Source organism: Girardinichthys multiradiatus, chromosome 8 (genome assembly GCF_021462225.1).
Source record: "Girardinichthys multiradiatus isolate DD_20200921_A chromosome 8, DD_fGirMul_XY1, whole genome shotgun sequence".
NCBI classification, from domain to species: Eukaryota; Metazoa; Chordata; class Actinopteri; order Cyprinodontiformes; family Goodeidae; genus Girardinichthys; species Girardinichthys multiradiatus.
This window is the reverse complement of record NC_061801.1, coordinates 16,637,940-16,662,264: the sequence shown is the minus strand read 5'-3', so window position 1 is coordinate 16,662,264 and position 24,325 is coordinate 16,637,940. Positions and strand designations below refer to the sequence as shown.

At 39.6% G+C, this 24,325-nt stretch overlaps 4 protein-coding genes and 1 long non-coding RNA gene across 16 annotated transcripts in view; 3 read left to right on the top strand and 2 right to left on the bottom strand.

The window, feature by feature from the left end:
• The window catches only part of lrrc8aa (leucine rich repeat containing 8 VRAC subunit Aa), a 28,594-nt gene extending 19,819 nt beyond the window's left edge, over positions 1-8,775 (bottom strand). Inside the window, exons 1-3 of one of the 4 annotated variants that reach the window (XM_047372264.1) lie at positions 8,595-8,775; positions 8,415-8,527; positions 7,076-7,123 (exon numbers count right to left, since the gene is read on the bottom strand). The gene's annotated coding sequence lies outside the window, so the exon portion shown is untranslated. The remainder of the gene's footprint in view (positions 1-7,075; positions 7,124-8,414; positions 8,528-8,594) is intronic. The other 3 variants (XM_047372265.1, XM_047372262.1, XM_047372263.1) reach the window with 3 other exon arrangements.
• Positions 8,776-11,153: 2,378 nt separating this feature from the next.
• On the top strand, positions 11,154-11,916 carry LOC124872367. The gene is made up of 2 exons (XR_007039271.1): positions 11,154-11,184; positions 11,347-11,916. It is a non-coding gene; the product is annotated as an uncharacterized LOC124872367 (long non-coding RNA).
• A 1,510-nt stretch (positions 11,917-13,426) lies between these two features.
• dnlz (DNL-type zinc finger) lies at positions 13,427-17,150 on the top strand. Its single transcript, XM_047372267.1, has 3 exons — positions 13,427-13,814; positions 13,959-14,098; positions 16,929-17,150. Exons 1-3 carry the CDS (start codon positions 13,518-13,520, stop codon positions 17,077-17,079), a joined length of 588 nt encoding a protein of 195 aa, XP_047228223.1. The 5' UTR covers positions 13,427-13,517; the 3' UTR covers positions 17,080-17,150.
• A 436-nt stretch (positions 17,151-17,586) lies between these two features.
• On the top strand, positions 17,587-22,558 carry uck1 (uridine-cytidine kinase 1). The gene is made up of 7 exons (XM_047372266.1): positions 17,587-17,759; positions 18,173-18,332; positions 19,570-19,666; positions 19,749-19,891; positions 19,958-20,052; positions 20,136-20,184; positions 20,274-22,558. The coding sequence occupies exons 1-7, from the start codon at positions 17,670-17,672 to the stop codon at positions 20,465-20,467; spliced, it is 828 nt and encodes a 275-aa protein (XP_047228222.1). The 5' UTR covers positions 17,587-17,669; the 3' UTR covers positions 20,468-22,558.
• Positions 22,559-22,607: 49 nt separating this feature from the next.
• rapgef1b (Rap guanine nucleotide exchange factor (GEF) 1b) overlaps positions 22,608-24,325 on the bottom strand; it is a 51,397-nt gene continuing 49,679 nt past the window's right edge. For all 9 annotated transcript variants that reach the window (XM_047372257.1, XM_047372255.1, XM_047372253.1 and 6 more), the window contains one exon: positions 22,608-23,826. In XM_047372257.1, coding sequence (XP_047228213.1) covers positions 23,676-23,826 — 151 coding nt within the window. In that variant the 3' untranslated portion in view covers positions 22,608-23,675. The remainder of the gene's footprint in view (positions 23,827-24,325) is intronic.

Here is a 24,325-nt window from a genome sequence, read left to right as displayed (position 1 = left end):
GTCTGTCTCTGCTGAAAGGTCTGAAAAAAAAAAAAAGAAAAATTGTAACTCTACCCTGCATGTGTCAAACTGGGATCTGCGGGCCAAAACCAGACCCCAGGAGTTTAGTGATTCTCTAGAAGTAGAGCCTTTAATATGATGATTGTGTGCTTGAATGTTATTTTGTCAATCAATAAGCAGTTTTGTCTACATTCTGCCACAATTTGCCTTTTGAAAATGTTTTGAATCTTGCTCTTTATGTATAAAAAAAAAAAAAGAAAAGAAAAATTGGCTAAAGTCTGCAGACACAAAATGAACCTGGATTGAAGCTCTAACTATGTTTATTTAATCTGAGATCTTCTCCAAATGCAACAGTATATGTCAGTCTACATGAGATACTAACAACTTCACCTACTGGTATAATATAAAGATCTGATTGAATATGTGAAACAAACAATGATGAAAGTTTTTCAACAGGTGATGCTCATCCAGGAGGAAGACAGTGTTCCTAGGAAATGCAGCTCATTCATTAACAATCAATTTTTCTCCTATAGGTGGAAGTTTTGCTGACTAATCATAGGCTGGATCTATGAAACATTATGTGCACATAACAAATGACCAAGGTTCTGACTGACTTATGAACCTCACTGACCTGACAATGATAACATGACACCCAACAGATAACACCTTTAAGGTGGACCCACTAAGACCACCTTATTGATTCTTGGTGAATAAAAAAAAAAGAATTGAAGCGTTCAAAACAGACCTTGTGGAAACAAAAGGGGTTATGAGGAAACAATGTGCATTTTAAGAATAATAGAAGTCAATTTATGCTCAAATTTTTGCAAATAAAAATTACTCTGACAGAGAAATAAGTAAGTAGTGTGTGAATGTGTGTGAATGGGAATGACTGATTTCATTGTAATGCATCTTTGAGGGACCTTAAAAGCGCTAATAAAGGTCTGATGTTCTGATGATCTTTGCCAAACTTATATCTTAATAAGGTTTCCAGAATCTTTTTCGAAAAATCATATAAAGGTGGCAAAGGTTCTACCTCTATTGAAAATACTGATAACCATAAGAAAGCTCATAGACCCGTCTTCAATTTTTCATAATTCTTTTACAAACGGGGTATTTAAACTTTCATGTGGCCAAATGTCTGTGTTTGACTTTCTGTTTTTGTGAAATAAATGTCTGTTTCATGTTATGTAAAAATTAGAGTCCTCAACATTACCATAATAATATTAGGTCAGTTCTCTATGGTAAAACAAAAAGATTTTAACAGATGTTTAGACTTTTTCCAGTCAGGTTCAAAATGATTGAATTAGACTCAAACTTAACATAAGATTAAATTAACCTTAACAGAATTACTGGACTGGACTGAAATAGAGAAAACTTGAGTTAATTGAAACAAACTTTAGTTACTTGAACTAAATACAAAGCTGACTGAAACTGTATGTTGTATCTATAAAACTGGGTAAGATAAACTAAGATTATAAGATATAATATGCCCTTCATTTTTTGTGTTCATCAGTGAGTGAGTTTTTATTTTTTATTTTTAATAAGAACTAAACCAAGCATTATTTATAATAGCAACTACCAAAAATATTGATCTCATTTTTAAATGTAATAAGGACTTACTTTATAAAATATGATAAAAAAGAATAATAAGAATTTGGAAAAACAGAGGCTTTAAACCTCTGCAGGAACAGCACTGACACTGTCAAAAGTGGATCCTAATACAGGAATCTGGAAGCTCATTCTGGCGTGGAGAGTCAAAGTCCATCCAAGGATACATTTAGATGAGGCAGAGGGACAAATACAGGGCTTAGCTGAGAGCAAAGAGAGCAACATGCATCCTGCCCTAGCTGCTGTCCCACCTGAACTATGGTCCCAATCATCAACTGATGTAGGGCTTATAAAGGGGTTCCCACCATACAAGGTTAAAACTAATATCTGAAAAAAGGCCATTAGTCCGTCAATACCCCTTAAAGCCAGAAGCTGAAGAAGGTATTAAGTCAGTAATACAAGATATGTTGAAGTCAGGAATATTAAGAGAAGCACCTGACGCTACATGCAAGGCATATCACACTGACATCACTATTATTATCACAGCCAAACATAACTCTAAAAAGATGTGCCCTTTAAATCCAAGTACTCTAATACCTACTGCAGAAGATGGAAAACCACATTCTTATAAAGCAAAAGTTGAAGAAGACACCAAACCCAGACAAGACATTTCTCAAACCCTTATACCAGATTCATGTGTTGTGTTTGTAGATGGCTCATCATCTAAAGATGAATATGGAAAGAATAGAGTTGGTTATGCAATAACAACCATCGACAGAATAATATAAGCTAAATCTCTACCCAATACATGCTCAGCCCAAACAGCAGAATTATATGCTGTAGTAAGAGCATGTGAATTACATGAGGGACAAATACTTACTATATACACAGACAGCCAATACGTTTTCGGATCAGTACATCACCATGCTAAGATTTGGCAAAATAGAGGTTTTAAAACATCATCAGGGACAGAACTAACTCATTTCAACCTATTAAAGAGAAAATGTCAGATCTGCTATTTATAGACACAGACGTGCTGAAAGACGCCCAACAGTCAGCACCCAAGACAGAAATAAAGGCCTGGCTAAAGAGAGGAGCACAGAAAAAAGATGACATCTATCAGATAGAAGATAAACCAATCCTCCCAAAAAATGTATACAACACAGCAGCTACAGTGACACATTGGGAAGACCCACGTGTCAAGGGGGGAATATGTCACATCTGGTAAAGCATTAATGCTACACTATAAATTTTTCTGACTATGCAAAGAATTTTTGCAGATCATGCATAATTTGTTGCAAACACGGGGGAAGAAATATTGCCTAGTTGTAATAGATGAACCTAGTGACACATTTCTTCCCCACATATGGTATCCCACAGATTATAAGGTCAGATAATGGAACTCATTTTGTAAATAAATTAATAGAACTAAGTTCTAATGCATTAGGGTTTCAGTTAAAGATTAAGGAAAACAATGGAAGAAACAGGGAGGCCATGGCCCGGATGCCTAACCCTGGTTAAATTATGGATGAGAATAACTCCAAATCAAACTGGTCTTACTCCATTTGCCACCTACTGTACATCATTGTATGGCTCCACCCACTATATTCTGAGTCTGAGATCACGTGACACCAAGTTGCTGATGTAACTTTGTATTCTCAAAGAAATAGTACATGGCAGACCGTTTTCTCTGCCCTCTGACATGAATGAAATAGAGAAAGCACAACAGGAAACTTCATTAGCTGAGTGGATGAATAAAATGTTGCAGACAAAAGAAACACAAATGTCCAGTGGTCTGCCGATAATCTCTGCTCCTAACCCACAGAACAACCTGAGGCCTGGAGACCTGGTCCTGATTAAGACACTCCACCGGAAGGATTGGAGCACACCTCGGTGGAAAGGGCCGTTTCAAGTACTCCTGACAACGCCCAGAGCTCTGAAAATAGCAGAGAGGCCTTCCTGGATCCATAAAAGCCACTGTAAGCCAGTTTTGCCGTTACAGGAGCCAAACCAACCGACGGGGTAGCAGAGGAAGTCCGGGTTCAAAGGAGTTGGAGGACCCCTATGGCCCAGCGTCTCAAACCGGTGAAGAAAACAGCTGATCTGCGCCCAATTATAAAATGGCTCTCTGTAACATGTGGACAGGACTGATAAGCCTGAGCTTAATTCTGGTAGCAGGACTCTTTCTCTATCTAAAGCAGGATCCACAGGAGGTGATATCGAACCAGAAGAGATGGACATCAGACGGGACCCATCTCAGAACACTGACGGAAGAACATGACGCACATCCATTCCTACAGAATATCTGGTATTGTTCATGGTGACATATGCAACACTGAACTAGGTAGAAATACACGAAAATGAAGGGGACGATTATGATGACATGTTGTAAATAAATCACATCAAAAGCCTGAGTGTACTCATACATTGTATTTCATAAAATGACCTTACAGCAGAAAATCGAAAGAAGTTGTTGCTTAAGTGAAATGAGAAAAAGTACAATGATGACATAAACAGGGCAGATTTTGAAATTCCTTTATTATGTTTCACTGTTTTCATTAAGAATTATTCTTTTATTTTTATGATTTCAAGTATTATTCTTTTATTTTTATGATTTCAAGTATTATTCTTTTATTTTTATGATTTCAAGTATTATTCTTTTATTTTTATGATTTCAAGTATTAATCAACATTTAACTTTTAATGGTCGCCGAGGGCGGCGGGACCGTATGAGTATTTCCCACAAAATATAATCTGTTTACCGTCCGTGGGTTTTCGCTCATACAAAGTATTTTTCTTACTCGTTTTTATATTAAATGTTTTTACTTGTGATAAAAGGAGGGACTGTTGGATGGGTGCAAAAACTTGTTATCACTCATGTAAAAACTTTGTGTTGCAAGGCACCTGCACTATGCCTTCCTCCCTGTGTGTGTGAGATCATTGTTATCTCTGTGTGAACCAGCCTCCTTTCTGTCTCACACACACACACCCTGTCTGAACTGTCTGTTGAACTGTGCATATAAATAAAGAGATAGGGTGTCAAAAACTTTGTAGTTTCACTGCAAAGTGGGCTACCCTTGTCACAAGTAACTCTGACTGTATCGTTCTTACCTCTGAGTTGACTAAATAATACCTAACAGAAAGAAATATTTGATGTTTGAGTTTCCAACTGGGGCTGCATGGTGGCGCAGTTGCACTGTTGCCTTGCCGCAAGAAGGTCTTGGGTTCAACTCCTGGCCTTCCAACTGGCTGGTCACCATTCAGGGATGTCTCTAAAAAAGCCTCACCATAATTATCATTCTGTTTGCTTGAATGTATCTCTGCACCAAGGAGTAACTCAAAGATATTTAAGCTTGGTAAGGCATTTAAAGTATTGTTTTAACAAGTTCCAGCCAGATTAAAAGTTATAGGACCTCCTATGTTAGGTCTGACTTCAACACAGATCCCAGCAGCTGCTAAAATAGCCTTCAATAAGATAATTGACATGGTATTAAACAGCAAGACTCAATCTGTGACACAAATGGGAATTTCTATTCTAGAGTAATCCTCCAATTAAAAGCACATCTAACACCAGACACAACATTAGAAATGTTTATACTGACAGCTTGCCATACTGAAGTTACAACCATATAACTTTCTCCAACTGTAGTCATTCATTTTCTTCTGGTGGACAAAAAAACTATTTGGGGACTTGAATAAATAAACTTTGTAATTCAAGCTGCAAACAGTGGAATGGACTGACGCGTTCAAGGAAACTACAACAGCAAAAAGGTATTTTGATCTAAACAATGTGTGTGACATTATCACAGCCAGTGGTATGTTTGTCATAAAGCGAAAATAATAAAATAATGTATTTCTCAGATAAGCAACTCTGTAAGGGTTTTCTGCTATCTGACAATATTGCTGCAAATCTCCCGATGGAGAACACCCAAGTTTAACTTCTGTGGTAAACTAAACAGTCCCACTAAAACCCCCCCCCCCGGTCTTTAACCTGATGTAAAGGTGGATTGTAAAGTAGAAGGTCAAAACTGGATTATAACGTGACTTTGCTGGTGGATCTCCCAGTACATTTCCTCTAAAATTGTTTCTTAAACAGAGCAGCCATTGTCCCATTGATTCCTGCCGACGAGGCTTTGCTCCAAGGGGCGAGAGCGATGCAGGCAAAGCTAGCCTTTAAAAGGAGATGATCGAATTAACTTGTCTACACCGGTGTCACCGAGACGGCGGCAAACAGCATTTTGTCCCGTTACCACCGCAAACGTCCCGTGTTGGGATTTTATATGGTTGACAAGCACAAAGTAGAGCATACGTGTGAGCTAAAAGCAAAACAATGCATGGTTCAATATTTCTTAAACACCCTTTAAATAAACTAGAGCTCCTCTAGAAAACACCTAAAATAATTTAAAGCAGTTTTTCTTATTGAGGTTCGGTAGCACAAACATGCTGAATAAATAATGCCAGGTGGGAGCATTTATGATGAAAGTTTCTGCTTTACTAGAGAATGTTTTAGGTTCTATATCTGATTTTCCATATCAGCCTTGTTCTGTCTTTGAGTGTTTTTCCGTCAGTTCGGGGTTTAACTGGCAGCTCTCTTTAAAGGTCCACATCTACTTGCAAGGAAACCATAAACAAACAGGGTTCAATTTAGCTGAACAGGAAATGCGGTTTGGAGAAATGCATAGATTGAGAGACGGGTGAATGCCAACAATCCTGGCACTTCCCCTGGGCTTTGAGGCTCATTTATGTAAAGCACAACTGTTAACATTTTTCCTGCAACAACGTCTAACTTAGTGCTTGGAAACACCCACAGGACCCGAAAGCCTCATCAGCACTGCTTTCTGACTCCTTTATACCACATCTGCCGATTTACAGAAAGAGGCTGCTGTTCTCTGTGTACAAGGATAATTGGACTGAAGTTAAATTTCACTTTTGGCATGCATGGTATTCTGTTCAGGTTTTACGTGTAGATAACATGGTTGCCTAAAAGTGAATAAAAAAGGCAAGCATTGAAAACATGTGAATGCATTACGTTTTAAAGACTAACTGGTTTTCTAGAAACTTCTTGGGCTTCAGCTGCAGGCAAACAGATGCTTGATACTGACAACAAAAACAAACTGGGTCAGAAACAGAGATTTGTTGAGAACAGGATATCCTTTTTTGATTACTAAACAGAGTTATCGCAGCTTTTAAACTCAGATACTTCTTGGCACGGCAACAATCCACACAAAAAAGGACAGAAAGAGGCCTCCAAGGTTTAGACAGACTAGAGTTTCTCCCAAACAGACCTCCCCCCTCCCATCACCTCCCCGGACAGGGTTAGGTAACTCACCCTTCAGTCACCACCAGCTTAATAAATCTGTGGTTTGTTCTCACTGCCCCTCGGTTCAGCAGCTCTCAAGCAAGTTCGTGTTGTCCCATTTACTTTGCATCTATAATATATTCATACATCACTCTAATCGGTCTGCTTGGTCTCTTTTGATTTGTACCAAAGCCAAAAAAAAAAATACTGCAGTTGATTTTATTCTTACTTGTTTTGACTCGTACGCCTTCACCAACCATGTGGGTTTGAAAAGATCCTGCAAGCAAATAAGAGGAATCAGCTTGTTCGAGATATGAAAAATGATTCATTTAATGTCTCCTTTCAGCACAAAACGCCCTGAGCCTATCTGTTTAATCCTGTTAATGCTTAGAGTAAAAAAGTGGAACATGCAAGATTTTGTATTAACTAGGCCAAACTGGTTCTGACTCCTTTCTTCTTTTTTTTTTTTTACGACAGCTCTGCTGAGGTCATATACACCCACACACAGAAATACCCATAACACACATTTTAGCACATAGTTAACTCAACTCTTTAGGAAACCTTTCATTAAATGTTGATAAATGGCTAACTTCTTAATAATTTATTCATTTTAAATATCAATAAATTTCCAGCTTATTAAAAGTGACTTCTACAAAGCTTTTAAAGATCTTACATATTGACAAGCTCTTCTATGCGCAGTTTGCTTAATGGACATCCCTTCCCAACACAGCAAAAAACTTCCCCACAGCATGATGCCGTCTCCACTATGTTTCAGGGCGGGAATGGTGTGCTTAGGGCAGCCTGAAACATTTTGTCACACACATGTTCAGGGTGCAGTGCAAGAAGTTAAACTTTGATCTCATCTGAACAGAGGCCCTACTTCTACATGTGTGCTGTGTCTGCTCCCTAGTTCGTAAATAGCTTTAAATGTGAGTTCTAACAGCTTTATATCAACAATATCCCTTCACTCGTCAACAGATTTGTCGACCTGAGCTGTAGATCTCAGCAGCTCCTTTTGATCTCTGATTAAAGCTCTCCAAGCCTATTAATAATTAAAACCAATTTTAACTTATTTGTTATTTAGTAATTACCAATAGCAGCAAATGTGCTTCTTATTACACTTAACAGTAACATGGCTGTGATATATCTTACACTGAGCATATTCATGAAAGCCCTTGTATGTGTAATTTATTTAAATGGCATCCCTTAATATGATACCAATATCTATTTTGTATCAGCAGTAATAGCCTAAGGCAATAAACTAATTAGAACTCTATTTTACCATTAAAACCAGGTCTAAGAATGAACTGTCATTCTTATCACGGTTTAATTATTTTATCGACCAGATAAAACAAACAATTTAATACAGAAGGTTTTTATTTTATCTGTTTATAGCCTCCGGAGGATAAGCAGAAATATGTCGTTGGGCCAAATTAACAAAAACCCCTTCCTGGCCTCTAGCTGTAAAGAGTTTTCAGTTTTCTTTATCTTATATGAAAAGAGGATTCTTGCTCTAACAATGATTTAATTAGAGAGAATTTGGTGGAGTTTAACCAAAAAAGAGCGACCTTTCTTCGGGCGGACTTCTCCAGAACAACAGCCTATCGGCTAGAGACGAGAAACGATGTCTCATCCCGACTCCACGGCAGCGCGCTGCGGCGGTGAATCCTCTCACAGCTAACTAAGAAAAATACACTCAACTAAGAAAAATACACACATGATAAAGAGACGGAACAAACAAAACTCACCAGTGGTTTTAATACTTGTGTCTCTCGCCTCCTCCGTGCACGGGTGATACATTTCTCTACCGGTTTCTCTACCGTGGGCCGGTCGGACACCAGGCCGGAGCCTCGCCTCGTCAAAATTTCCTGTAGATAAACAGCATGATGATCCGAGCCGGAGCGGAGCGGCGTTTTTACAAAGCAACCGGAAGTGCTGTAAGCGTCCCGCCTTCAAATTAAAAGCACGGATGTAAACAGGGTACTGTGTGACGTGCTTGTATTTACGTCACTTTATTTAAGGAGCAAGCGTCATTTGGTGGGTTAGCAGTTGAGATTTACTATTCACATTTTTAAATGTTTGACTGAACAGTACTATGTGAGATGGCCAAAGATTTAAATGTGTCTTGTAAACTAGCCCTACATTTCCAGCGGGTGTTTTAGGATTATCAGAGTAAGCATATCACCATGTTTGCCCAAGAAACCCACCAACCTAGGATTAAATGACTACTGACGTCTGTGGTCATGAAGTCCTTTGAGCGGCTGGTGTTGAAGCACCTGAAAGACATCACAGGCCCCCTGCTGGACCCCCTGCAATTTGCTTACCAAGCAAACAGGTCGGCAGATGATGCTGTTAACTTAGGTCTACACTTCATCCTGCAACACCTCGACCACCCAGGGACGTATGCCAGGATCCTGTTTGTAGACTTCAGCTCGGCCTTCAACACTATCATACCAGACATCCTCCACCAGAAGCTCACACAGCTCAACGTCCCAGCCTCCACCTGTCAGTGGATCAACAGCTTCCTGACAGACAGACAGCAGCAGGAGAGACTGGGGAGCATCTTCTTCCGCAGTAGATCAATAACTACTGGTGCCCCCCAGGGGTGTGTTCTATCCCCACTCCTCTTTTCCCTGTACACAAATGACTGCACCTCAGCGGACTCGTCATTGGACTGATCCAGGACGGTGATGAGTCTGCATACAGACAGGAGGTGGATCGGCTGGTACACTGGTGTTGTCAGAACTACCTGGAACTCAACTCACTCAAGACTGTGGAAATGGTGGTGGACTTTCAGAGAACACCACCCCCATACACCCCCCCTCACCATCCTCAACAACACCGTGTCGGCTGTGGACCACTTCAGGTTCCTAGGAACCACCATCTCTGAGGACCTGAGATGGACTTCACACATGGACGCTGTTCGAACAAAGGCCCAGCAAAGACTGTACTTCCTGAGGCAACTCAAGAAGTTCAACCTTCCACAGGAGCTGCTGGTCATCTTCTACACTGCCATCATTCAATCTGTCCTGTCTTCATCCATCTCAGTGTGGTTTGGCTCATCCACAAAACAGGACAGGTGCAGACTGCAACGAATAATCAGGAATGCAGAAAGAATAATCAGGGCTGACCTTCCCTCCATCCAGGACTTATACAGGTCTAGGGTCAGGAAAAGAGCTGCTAAAATCTCTGCAGACCCCACACACCCTGCACATAAACTGTTTAGAGTTTTACCTTCAGGCCGTCGCCACAGAGCACTGTTCACTAAAACCAGCCGCCACAGAGACAGTTTCTTCCCCCAGGCTGTTTCTCTGTTGAACATTTAATAGAGTACAGAACAACCTCACACTGAAGTTGCAAATCCACCTTTGTATATGTGTATATTGTATATATGTATTTATGAACATAAGGATATATACAGAATATATCTTATAACATTAAAAAAACAAAATAAAGAATCCCAGAAAGCAAAGTGTACCGGAGTCAAATTCCTTGTTTGTTGTATGTACGAACTTGGCAATAAAGCTGATTCTGATTATTCAGTTTCAGTGGCCTCCCAGTTTCAGCTAAAGTGGAGTGTCTCTAAAACAACCCCTTCACCCACCATCCCATGTTGTTTCAACAGGATTAAGCAACAAGCACTTCAGTCATCAGTCTCAGTGAATTTAACATTTCTATTGTCTTTAAGATCAGCTCTGATATTCTGCCTTAATTAAGTACCGCCATAGCACAGGTGTGGCGCGGCCGGAGTAGTATTACCGTAACTCCGTGAATGTTCACTCAATCTGAAAAATTACAACGTTGACAGAGAGCTGAGAATCACTGCTTCCTGTCAATATATAATCTTGGGTGTATATTACGGTAATGTGAACACTACCGCGAAAACCGCAGCTTTGAAAAAAGACGAGAGAGGGAGAAAAGGAGAGAGAAAGAAGTATGAAGTCAGCCAGCATTAGATAACGTTATATAGTAGGTTTTCTGTGTGTTTCTGGCTGTGTCTACATTTTATAAGACACATATATAATGTATGGAAGACCGGCAAAGACTATAAAACGGCCGCTACGGTTCATAGAGGAGGAGAGAGATGTGGAGGATTCCTCTTCTGAACTGAGGTATGTTGTTTTTAGCATAAATTGTTTGTAAGACTTAGAACAAATTTTGTGTTTAGCTCAATTTTATCATTATAATTATTTGCCAGAGAGTGTTTATGTAACATGATGTGAGACACATCTATTATTTGTACATATTACAATGATTGCTGCTACTGTAAAAATGAAATATTTTCATTTGTTATCCATTTTACTTTCAGCCCTTAGATGAAGAGTCCTCCAGTGACAGGTACTGACATTGTGCGTTGTATATAATTATTTATTTCTCATTATGTGTAAAATGAGGAAAAATGAAGCACTTGTAATTGAAAAAAACTTTTTCAGTTTGGAGAAATTCAAGCTACACTGCAAATGACTTTGAGTGTGGGACTTGACCATTTTCTTCCATCAGTGTTCTCTCTTCTGATGAGCAGCCATCCTGCAGTGGTCCCAGCCATGGTGACTACATCTCACCACAAGGGAGAGGGAGATGCAAGGGAGACGCTCTCGTCCCATCCCACCAGTCACCCACCACTAACCTGACCCCACAAGCAGTGGAAATCCAGCTTCCCAGCATTCGACCAAGGAACAGCGTATTTGCAAACTTTGCAAAAGGTGCAGCAGCTGGATGTGCAAACTTTGTAATGCACCACAGTGTCTGCAACCAGACAGGGTCTGCTTTAAGCAGTTCCTTATTGAACTACCAGCTGTGTAGATAGTAGCGATAGTACAAAGTTCTGTTGTTATAAAGTATTGTTATATTATTGTTTTTATTTTTGACTGAATGTTAAACATGCACTATTTTCTCAGTGTGTATATAGTTATCTTTTGCATCTTTTGCACACCCAGAGTCCTAGACTCAAAAAATGACTTGTGATTGTTCAGAACATGTGTAGGCACACATTTCAAATGTCAAATCAAAACAAACTTCAATAACAATCAGAAAATGTATTCTCATTAAAGCCTTAAAAAACAAATTTAATTTAGCATTTTTCTTCTTTTAAAGAGCTGACAATATGCAATAGTCATTAACCAGGTGTTGGATAGTCAAGTTCAAGTACACCTGGCAAGAGGGGCCAAAGTTCTTAGACTTGGGGCATTCCCTGACCATTTTACAGCCATAATAGCAAAATATGTCAAAATCGGTATTTTAGCCTTGGTTCCTAAAGGGTTAAACCTTGCCTTAGAGAAAGTAAATGTTTGAACGCATACTTGCAATCTGTTCATGCTTTTGTTTATTTCTAACTGTGGTACGTCGAGTGCATAATGAAAGTTTTTGACGCACTTGATATAATACTTCGATACATAGTCATACTATACAAGCCAAACTAAGACTGCAGGAGTATTTATTTCGAAATGAGAGGCGATATCTAAGTCTGTTAGTTTCCCCCTGGTGGTGAGGTGTGAAAACAATTATTCAGCCTTGCTTATTTTAACTGAACCAGAAATTAAAACATCTTTCACCCTTTATGCAGTCAAATTACCTCGTTGAGTTAAAAAATAATAATAATTTATGAGGAAATCTTAAAGTAGTAAAAACATGATTATAAAGATGAACAAAAATAATGGTCTTGGAATTAAAATACCACATTAAATAGAACCAAATAAAGATCAAATTAACTTGAGAAACAGATTAGTAAAATACAAAAAAATAAAATACAATTTGCATAAAATTAAGAAATAAAACTACTGAAGTTCAAGTAAAAGCCAGGCAAAAAAGATACATATTTTTAATATGCATATCAATTTTAAGAAAAGAAATAACTAATAAAAAAACAAATCTTAGTTAAAATTGTTAAAGTGGCAGCTCTAAACTTACCGAGGCCACACAGCCAAATGCCTTTTTTTTTTTTTTTTTTGCTCAGTTTTTTTGTTAAATACGTTTCCTATAATTATCTGACCTTTTATGCCTCACCCTTTTGACTGAATGAGCCCCACCTTGACTAATTTGTTAAGATTGTGCTGTGTGCTTTGTAGCAAACAAACCCTGAACGTTGAAAAATGATGGCAGAAACTACGTCAGGGTTTTCTGCTGAAATACAGTTAATTAGTAATCAGTTGCCTTGTATTCGTTACAAAACAAAACTTCTTTACTGAAACCTTTTGTGTTAAGATGTTAAGACACAGATCAGTGCTGCTAAACCTGTCTGGGGCACCTGATGTAGAGGATTGCACCTAAAATAGGTCTTTGGTTGTAGCTAAATGCTCGGATGATCTTTGTGAAACCACTAGCCGTCTTGAACTCCAATTGGTTTGAAAAGGTAATTTTGCAAAAAAAAATATGTTAAACTGTTACCAAATAAAAAGACATTCATCAGAAGAGTAAAGCAGATTCTATGTCATTTACAGGAAGTATAATGAGGAATTAAACCCCGATCAAACTGATAATTGAAATACATATTTTGTTAAACAACATTTAGTGCATCAGCAGTGATTTCTCGAGAAATGATCAGATCAATTTGTTTTTATTTTGAAAATCCACGGATAAATGATGTCATCAAAGCGCGTCAATCTTCCTGTAGATTAAACTGTACCTTTAGTGCCCTCAAACTCTCTTCTGTCTCCCTAAAAACAGCCATAATTATGCTAGTCTTACAGGGATGTCTTACTTTGACACAGTTCATCAGAGGGAGGCCCTCTGGCAGCCTGTTATTGCGGTGTTACTACAGTCGGGATGCATCCAGATCATGTGTAGCATTTCACCGTCCGACCACCAGAACCAGGACAAGTCTGCTGTCGTCGCAGGACCAGCGAGTGTTTCATCATCTCCTACCTGCTCATCCCAGCTCTTTCAGAGTTTTCTCATCTTCTCCACCAGCCAGAGGAGACGCTGTGGGAAACATCCAGTCAACACATTATCATCTTGTTTACACATGCAAGGTAGCACATCTGTTGGACTGTAGGTTTGTTTCAGTCTCATTTCCCCCAAACTCTTTCGTCTGAAACTTTAGCTGTGTGGTGTAATCTGCGTGACTTCGTTTAGGTAACTGGTATTTCAGGTGCTTGACGGTGTCGTGTTTGCAGGTTTGCTCCACCAGGTCCATGCAGAGGGTCTCTAAGGTGGCTTACCATAAAGGTGTGGTGATCGTGACATGTCCAGGGTGCAAGAACCACCACATCATCGCTGACAACCTCAGCTGGTTCTCAGATCTGGAGGGGAAGAGGTCGGTGGAGCTGTGGCATTTACACTTACACCTTTAATGATTTTACATTTTGTAAAGGTTTAAGAGGTATGAATGGGGAACAAACATCTTCCCGAAGAACAAGAAACACAGTACAAATATAAAGTTTTGGAGAAATTTAGAGGAAGGGTTATCTTATAGAACCCAAGTTTGGAACATCTCGTAGAGCACTGCTTAATCCATCATCAAGTGTCGCACAACTGTGAAGCTACCAATAATTGGCTGTTCACCTAAACTTGCAGCCCGGATAAGGAGGGCGTTGATCAGAGAAGCAGCCGAGAAGCCCATGATAACACATGGAAGAAGGCGTTCTTAGCATTTGAGAACAAAATAAAGACCTTTAGGCCACCGTGCAAAATGCTATGCGTGGCAAAAAAAAACTAACACTGTGGATCAACCTGAGCACACCATCAAACATGGTGGTGGCAGCATCTTGCTGTGGGGATGGTTTTCTTCAACATGCTGAGGGAAGCTGGTCAGAGTTAATGGGAAGATGGTTGGAGCTACATACAGGGTAACTATGGAAGGAATACTTTTGCAAGGCCCTGGATATTTAAATATAAATTCAATCTGTATTCAGCTGGGTTAGATCGAATAGAGTATTTTAGTGGTAGTACAAAATCTCAAGCATGAAAATGGTCTGTGGGTCTTACTTTTTGAGGGACCTCCTGTTGTGTCCTGTGTACAAGTACATTTTATTGCAGGACTCCATTTAAATGGAGGGATAACTCTATTATTTTGTCTTTTCTTTGTTATTTTATAGCGTTCCCATTGTCCCATATTATAATTTTACCACAATACATGATCATTATCTTAGTTTTGCATTCATAGTAAATGAATTAATAGGATTTTATTTTATCCTCCAACAAAGACTGAAGTGACCATCCATCCATCCACCATCCATCCATCCATCCATCCATCCATCCAAGAAATGTTCTGTCCCTACTTATCTAGCAGTATTTTATTGTCCTATAATTAGAAGATTAACAATTGATGAAATATGGTGAGTACTTGTAAAAGAAAGTTATTAATATCCAGAAGTTTTAGTTAAGTAATGACACAAAACAACAAGCAAACTGCTTCTCTTAAAATCTTTGGGACAAATGTGGAAAGGAGAGGTTCATATCTACAGGTCCTTCTCAAAATATTAGCATATTGTGATAAAGTTCATTATTTTCCATAATGTCATGATGAAAATTTAACATTCATATATTATAGATTTATTGCACACTAACTGAAATATTTCTGGTCTTTTATTGTCTTAATACGGATGATTGTGGCATACAGCTCATGAAAACCCAAAATTCCTATCTCACAAAATTAGCATATTTCATCCGACCAATAAAAGAAAAGTGTTTTTAATACAAAAAACGTCAACCTTCAAATAATCATGTACAGTTATGCACTCAATACTTGGTCGGGAATCCTTTTGCAGAAATGACTGCTTCAATGCGGCGTGGCATGGAGGCAATCAGCCTGTGGCACTGCTGAGGTCTTATGGAGGCCCAGGATGCTTCGATAGCGGCCTTTAGCTCATCCAGAGTGTTGGGTCTTGAGTCTCTCAACGTTCTCTTCACAATATCCCACAGATTCTCTATGGGGTTCAGGTCAGGAGAGTTGGCAGGCCAATTGAGCACAGTGATACCATGGTCAGTAAACCATTTACCAGTGGTTTTGGCACTGTGAACAGGTGCCAGGTCGTGCTGAAAAATGAAATCTTCATCTCCATAAAGCTTTTCAGCAGATGGAAGCATGAAGTGCTCCAAAATCTCCTGATAGCTAGCTGTATTGACCCTGCCCTTGATAAAACACAGTGGACCAACACCAGCAGCTGACACGGCACCCCAGACCATCACTGACTGTGGGTACGTGACACTGGACTTCTGGCATTTTGGCATTTTCTTCTCCCCAGTCTTCCTCCAGACTCTGGCACCTTAATTTCCGAATGACATGCAGAATTTGCTTTCATCCAAAAAAAGTACTTTGAACCACTGAGCAACAGTCCAGTGCTGCTTCTCTGTAGCCCAGGTCAGGCGCTTCTTCCGCTGTTTCTGGTTCAAAAGTGGCTTGACCTGGGGAATGCGGCACCTGTAGCCCATTTCCTGCACACACCTGTGCACGGTGGCTCTGGATGTTTCTACTCCAGACTCAGTCCACTGCTTCCGCAGGTCCCCCAAGGTCTGGAATCGGCCCTTCTCCACAATCTTCCTCAGGGTCCGGTCACCTCTTCTCGTTGTGCAGCGTTTTCTGCCACACTTTTTCCTTCCCACAGACTTCCCACTGAGGTGCCTTGATACAGCACTCTGGGAACAGCCTATTCGTTCAGAAATGTCTTTCTGTGTCTTACCCTCTTGCTTGAGGGTGTCAATAGTGGCCTTCTGGACAGCAGTCAGGTCGGCAGTCTTACCCATGATTGGGGTTTTGAGTGATGAACCAGGCTGGGAGTTTTAAAGGCCTCAGGAATCTTTTGCAGGTGTTTAGAGTTAACTCGTTGATTCAGATGATTAGGTTCATAGCTCGTTTAGAGACCCTTTTAATGATATGCTAATTTTGTGAGATAGGAATTTTGGGTTTTCATGAGCTGTATGCCAAAATCATCCGTATTAAGACAATAAAAGACCTGAAATATTTCAGTTAGTGTGCAATGAATCTAAAATATATGAATGTTAAATTTTCATCATGACATTATGGAAAATAATGAACTTTATCACAATATGCTAATATTTTGAGAAGGACCTGAATGATTTTCAGTCAGATGCACCCACAGTACACTGCTGATGGCTTACGTTCGTTCTGCTTCTTTGTGTTTCAGAAACATTGAGGAAATCCTCGCTGCCAAAGGGGAGACCGTGAAGAGGGTTGAAGGAAGTGCTGCTTTGGAGATAGTTGTGGAGGAATCGAGTATAGACGGTTTACAGAAAGCTGACAGAGAAGAGAAAGAAAATGAGCCAGAAACAACATGATTTAACTTAATTGCATGTGCACTTTGTATATTTGTATATTAAAATTTACAATAAATGCAACTTTTTTGGTCTTTTGTGGATTGATCAGTGTGGTGTGTAAATATATCTCAAACCAATTTTCTTGTTTGGAACAGCTCTTGATTTGGTGGCACTGAAACTAAAAACAAGCAACACAATCATGATAACAGAAAGATAAAAACTTAATGTTTGAAAAAATAACCTTCAAATATGCCCTGCTTGGCTTTCTTTGAAATACTTTCTACCAGACATGGTTATTTCATCTGAACAAGCGAGAAACAGTAATTCCAGGTCGTTTTTAGTTTCTTTTGTGTTGCTGTTGTTTTTATTAGGAATAACATACCTCAGCTTCTCTTTTGAAATATAATAAATCCGAAATTCAAAAAAAAAAAACATCCTAATTTCTCAAAAACGAATAAATGCACTAAAAGGACTGTAACGCCGGCGTCAGAAGTGACCCAGATAGCTTAAATTCTCGCGAGAACGAGAACACTTCTCGCCGTAGCTGTTTGCAGGCGGTTAGCTGTTGTAACACGCCATCTATTTTTGTCACCACTGTTGGACTGACCGTAATGGAAGACCTTGGAGTCACCGAGGAGGCAGAAAAGCCCAGACATCGGCCTTTCTTAATTGGTGTTAGCGGAGGAACGGCCAGCGGAAAGGTAAATCACGAGCAATGTAATTAGCATACCGATTATTTTAGCTCGGGGTCAATGTTAGCATTTATCCATCTGTCAAAACCAGAGTCACACCCACTAGTTTAGTATTTAATTATGTTGCTAAAACACTCCTTGTTTAAGCTAAGTTGACTCAGTTCTACTGTTCATGTTTGTTATTGCTGAGTTTTTAAGAAAAAAAAAAAAAAAAAAAACAGTCAACACAGATCGCGTTTGTAACAGAACTGACGTCAGGATGTAAACTTTGAACTCAGGTCACAGAACCGACCCAGAACGCAGACACCGTGTTCAGTCAGGACTCCTGTTACAGTTTCAAGTAATGCATTGGGAAAATGACATTGCTGTGTTATGTCAGCATCGTGGCTAATAACATAATGATTGAGATGTATTGTTTCCAGTCAACGGTATGCGCCAAGATCATGGAGCTGCTGGGGCAGAACAAAGTGGACCACCGCCAGAGAAAAGTGGCCATCATCAGCCAGGACTGTTTCTACAATGTGCTGACTCCAGAACAGAAGGCTAAAGCCCTTAAAGGACAGTACAACTTTGATCACCCGGGTAAATAAATCCAGACCTGACGCTTTTACCTTTTGAAATACATGAACTTAATGAAAAGCGAGGTCTAATAGACATTTAGAAGTGATTATTGTGGATAAAAATGCAATCTTTAAACTATTAATTATTTTTTAAGTTGTTATTGAAACACTTTAGATATTTATTCCCTTCTTTTATTGAACACATGGATAAAAATTATACACATATTATACAAAACAGAAATTATATAAAGTTATTTTATACAAATTTTATGCAGCCGTGATATTTAAAAAAAACAAAAACACCCTAATTAGTTCGTTTGTTTGGTGCATCTGTAGATTTTATTGCTCTGGGCTAGTCCTCCTATTTCCATTTATTTTGGTTCTCAACCCTGTTTGAGTCCGTTGACTCCTGCGACCCCAGATCAAGCCACACTAATTCAAAGCAACTTTCTGGTGGTAGACATTATTTATAAAATGCTCATAGCCTCATTTCTTCTCAGAAGACTATGAGGAGATTGTCTAAACTTGCTTTAAATCATCTGTTGTTAAAGGGGGTACAAGAGGTCCCGCTGGCTGGTAGGAATTTATCCATGTTTAGTAAAAAAAAAAAAAGTCTTGCTGCAAACTACGTAGCAGTGAAATGTCCCAGATTTATTTAGCTTCAAGTGTTGGATTGCTTGGCCTGACTTTATGTGATGGGTCTGGGAACTGGGATGGTTGCAATGTGGGCAAACATTGCTAATAAATCAATTAAAAGAGGCCAGTTTGACAACAAATTCATTATGTTATTATATAGTGTCTATTTATGCACACTATATAATATAATTTATGACTATTGTAAAACTCAATAAAAACCAATAAAATCTCACCATGTTCACCATATTTTCAACAACATCATCATAAATGTTATTTATCATGTCTAATAATAGATAAATTAGAAATTCTGGTCCATTCTGGTTCAGTGGTGAGATTCTGATTTGAACAGTGGGGTTCAATCACCAGGTTGATGACAATGGGAAGCAAATACGTAATTAATACGAGTGCTCCTGTCACTCATGGTGAAGAAGGAGCGGAGTAGAAAAGGGAAAGGTCATGATGTACTGCGCCATCCACATTCCAGCTCTCAATCTGTAGTTGTGGATCGCAGCTTGAAGATCCTGGAAGTAAAATAAACTTCCTGTGTAGGATGCCCTGCTCTGTCTTAGATAGAGGCTGAGGAGACGGTTCAATGGATATTTTGCTTTTTCAACATCTTGCAGAGGCATTCGATAATGAATTAATGTACAAAACCTTGAAGGACATCGCGGAGGGGAAGGCGGTTGAGGTGCCAACATATGACTTCGTCACTCATTCCAGGTTGGAACAAAAACACTTTAAGTCCTGATTTAAAAAAATCGTTTGTTCTCTTGTAGCCTGAAAGCTCTTTGTGCGTTTCCAGGTTGGAAGACAGGATCACCGTTTACCCTGCAGACGTTGTCCTCTTTGAGGGCATCCTTGTTTTCTACCCCCAGAAAGTGCGCGAGATGTTCCACATGAAGCTGTTTGTGGACACGGATTCAGACGTCAGGTTGTCCCGAAGAGGTACTCGAGCCTCCACCACACATATTTGCAGATTTTCTTGTGGGTTTTAAATAATATTTCTTGTAGTGCTGAGAGACATGAACAGAGGGAGGGACCTGGAGCAGATTCTGAATCAGTATACAACATTTGTAAAGCCCGCGTTTGAGGAGTTTTGCCTGCCTGTAAGTATGAACGTCCTCACTGATTATGTGCTGGGTTGTTTTGACTTTATTTCTAAGTACTTTTTTTTTTTTTTGCGTTTTAGACTAAAAAGTATGCAGATGTCATCATTCCAAGGGGGGTTGACAATATGGGTGAGTAATCCTAAAATAGACCAGCTAATAGTCAATATCACCAACATAGGCGATGCCCTGAATAACTTCCTAATTTGTCTCGTCATCAGTGGCCATCAACCTCATCGTGCAGCACATCCAAGATATTCTGAATGGTGATATTTGCAAGTGGCAGCGTGGAAACATCAATGGCCATGGACGAGGCTGCAAAAGGGGGACCTTTGAGCAGAGCGACCTGCAGAACGGATCCACTAACCCTCCCACTAAGAGGGTCCTGCTGGAGCCCAGTAGTCGGCCTCACTGAGACTGGGAGATGTAGATGTGTGTGAAGGAGTGGGAACAGACAGGTCAAGACTGTGGAGCTCGAGTGAGAACTGCTGCTGCTGGGTACACTTCAGTTTTGGGTAATATATCAGTGATTCAATGTGACGGCTAATGAAATCTGCAACCATGTTTTATGAGTTATTAACAGGGTTCCTACATAGTCTGGAAAAGTATGGAATTTGATTTCAGTATTTTCCAGGACTGGAAAGATATGGAAAAGGAAAATAGGTGTATGGAAAAAACTTTTTAATTTCTAGAGTTTAATCCTGATCTCATTGTCTAAATCTCGAGTCCTTCCTCCTCCTCCCTACCCTACGCCCTTCTTTCTTCCATTCAATTCTTCATTTTCTTCTGTTCTACAGGTTTCCCTCCCTCTTTCTTGTCTGTCCTTCCTTCCTTGTATGCTACCTGCCTTTATTTGTTCCTTCTATCTTTCTTTCCTTCCATCCTTCATCAAGCACCCTTCCCTCTGTCGTTCCATCCTTGTGTCCCACCTACCTTCCTTGTTTCTGGTTTTCCAGGTTCCATATTTAAAGCCTGCACACTCTGGAAATCTCAACCATAAACTCATTGTAAACTATAGTATTTTATATTTGAAAATGAACATAAATGACTAAAAACTCTAGAATGTTGAGTCTGGAGAAGTAGGAGGTCTTTATGTCATAGGTAATCAGTATTCTCATAGGCTTTGTCACATTGTTTTGCTTTTTAAATGGATAAATAACCTGTTACCCAACCAGGTCTTATAATTGATAGTAAAAATGTTTATTTTTAGTCGTGCTTTTGCACTTTTAAAAGTGACCATGCAAGTAGACTGACTTTACCTTCCTCGCTAAATTTAGAATAATATATTTTAAAGTTAACTATGTGGTATTTGTATTAATTATATTCCTAAACTACCTTGCAAAAGTATTCAGATCGATTTAACTTTATTGCATTTTGCCACATTACAAGTGGATTTTATGACAAGCACATATTGAGTGATTAAAGAAAAATATGTGACTTTTAAATCCGGTGTGATATGCATTTGTATTTACCCCCCTTTGCTCCCAATACCTCTAAATAATATCCAGTGCAGCCAGTTGTCTTAGGGAGTCAGTTCATTTGAATACAACTGCTCTGTGAAGGCATCTGAGGTTTGCTAGAGAACATCAGTGAACATAAAGCACTACGGAGACCAAGGAGGATACCAGACAGTCCCGGGATAAGGCTTAAAGGAAGGTTGGGATATAAAAATCTGAACATCTCAGAGCACTGTTCATTAATAAATTTGAAAGCATAAACAGCAATCCTACCAAAACCCATAAAATACATTTTTTTTTTGTCTTAAATGCACAGCGCTACGTATGTCGGGGCGACAGCATCGAGCTGTCAGAGATAACAGGAAGATAAATGGAGCTATATACAGAGCAATTTGGAGAGAAAACCTGTTAAGAGGCTGCAAAAGATTTGAGACTGGGGTTCAAGTCCAGACCTTAACCTCTTGCTTGCATCAGTCAGTGTGAATAAGGAGATGCTAAATTAAGTAGAAGGATTTGGATGTAGTGTATACAGATGTAGATTTAGGAACAACTCTGATGAGCTTCCAATATGATGATCTGTATGTGTGGACTATGCATCAACTTTTAGGCCAAGGTGTGAATTCAATTGAGAATGTGTGGCAGGACTTTAAAATTAGATGGGTGGCAATGGTGAAGAATAAATATCTCTGTCTTTAGATATTAAAAGCTGCTAAAGACGTACCCTTAATGTCAATGATGAGTCAGGGGCGCTGAATACAAATGCTCACCACACTTTTCAGATTTGTATTTGCTGATGCTTGAAAAATCATACATTTTCCTTCTCAATTACCACTTTCTTGGTCTTGACAGAAGATTCTGTTGAAGTACGTTTTTGGCTGTTGACAAAATGTATAGGAAGTTAAAAGGATATGAATACTTTTGCAAGGCAAGTGGAAGAATGAATCTAGAGCACTTTGATTATCATTTTCAGCCAAGTCTGTCTTATTTTTTATTTTCAACTGTTTTTGTACAGCGGTGTGCATCAATAAATGGAAACCTCTTTTGAAGTATTTTTTTAGTTTTCCCTTGAGAAACAAACACAACTCTTGCAGACACGACTTTCCTAGAAACAGAGCCTTTTGTTTTATTGGAGTTTTAGAGCACAGTGTGATGTGTTGAGGGGGGGGGGGGGTTGGTGACCATTATCCCAAAAACGGTTTCAATGATTTCCTACAGCACACGTTGGAACGACACACACACAAGTCACAGAGGACTTCTCACGCACACACTTACGAACCCACATGACCGGGACATGATTGTGATTGCTTCGTGGTTTTCTACTGTTTAACACGGCACTCCATGATTCAGCATGACATACATAGATCACAGCATCTTTAGTAATTTTCTTTTTCGTGTTTTTTGCCTTGCTTTTTTCTTTTTTTTTAGTGCCCATACTACATACGGCACTTAGGAGAAGCTAAGCTCTTCTCATAAGCATAAATGTCCTTTTTAAGAACAAAAGGAGCACTGTATATAATGTCATAACCATACATGATTCTTACACAAAAATGTTTCAAAACGAACTCCAAGTCCAGTCTATAGGGGCCATCCTCCCTTTTAAATTCAGTCGCAGCAGATCCTCAGCGTGTGGACGCCACAGTTCGTGGCAGGTTTGCTTCTGCTGTTTGAAGAGAACTTGCAAGTCTGGGGTTAGCGTTGAAGGTGTCCAGCAAATGGCACATACATAAGGAAGAGGAAGAAGAGAGTTGGTTGGGAGGGAGGGAGGGGGGGGGCAATATGGACCATTCAAATTATCCTCTCATACACGCAACAGCTCCACTCTAAAATAAAGAGTCCAGGGAGCAGACTTTGGTAATTTCTGTAGTGTCTCCCTATCTGCTCTGACTCCTTGCTCCTTCGTGGCACTAGCTTCCCTGTGGTTCCACCACAGTCTCTCAGCTACCAAGTCAGAGCAACAGTAATCCCAATTATAATCTCCCAGAGCGGCAGAGTTCTTTGTAAACCTCAGTGACATCTCAGTTGTCTAGTTTGTTCTGGATTCCTCACAAACGAGTCTCCCATTACCTTTAGTGGATAGCTTCCATGCGTCTTTCTCTTAGTGTGTAATAAAGTGGAGTTAGTGTCATGAAGCACAGTTTAAGGTCAGTGTCGAAGGCCTGCAGGGCCCTAGGTCTTCTCCTCACGGTCAGTCTTGCGGCGGACAATATTTCTGGGTTTGATCTTCAGAGACAGCTCCCAGAGGGCCTCCTCGGCAAGGTGGTCGCTGAAGTCGTTGAAGAAACAGATGATTTCCTCATTGCGCTTCAGCTCATAATGCCTGAGATCAGAACAGGTGGGATGCATTAAAAAATTATTACTTATTGAACAAACATCTCATGGTGAAATGAAATTATGGCCTAAACCTTTGGTGCTTTCACACGTATTGCCACATTACAACCACAAACTTTAATGTGCTTTATCTAGAAATTTGTCTCATTCTTTTCAAATTAGCTCAACCTTAGTCAAATTGGATGGATGGCAATTTTCAAGATTCTCAATTGGATTCAGGTTTGGACTTTGACTATGGCATTCTAACCTCTGCTTCGATCTAAACCATTCAATTGTAGTTTCAGCTGTATGTTTTGGGTCCTGCACCTCTGCCTCAGTCCTAAGTATTTAGCGGCCTCTAGTAGGTTTTCTTCCAGGACTGCCCCATATTTAGCTACAACCATCTTCCCATCAACCTGGACCAGCTTCTCTGTCCCTATTTAAGAAAACCATTCCTTTCAGCATGGTGCTGCTATCACCATGTTTCACAGTGTGGATGGTGTGTTCAT

Coding starts and splice junctions, on each gene's coding strand:
- dnlz (XM_047372267.1), top strand. CDS start 13,518: ATGCTAGTCTTACAGGGATGTCTTACTTTGACACAGTTCATCAGAGGG. Junction 13,815..13,958: donor ATCTTGTTTACACATGCAAG/GTAGCACATCTG, acceptor TCGTGTTTGCAG/GTTTGCTCCACCAGGTCCAT. Junction 14,099..16,928: donor TCAGATCTGGAGGGGAAGAG/GTCGGTGGAGCT, acceptor TTTGTGTTTCAG/AAACATTGAGGAAATCCTCG.
- uck1 (XM_047372266.1), top strand. CDS start 17,670: ATGGAAGACCTTGGAGTCACCGAGGAGGCAGAAAAGCCCAGACATCGG. Junction 18,333..19,569: donor GTACAACTTTGATCACCCGG/GTAAATAAATCC, acceptor AACATCTTGCAG/AGGCATTCGATAATGAATTA. Junction 19,667..19,748: donor GACTTCGTCACTCATTCCAG/GTTGGAACAAAA, acceptor GTGCGTTTCCAG/GTTGGAAGACAGGATCACCG.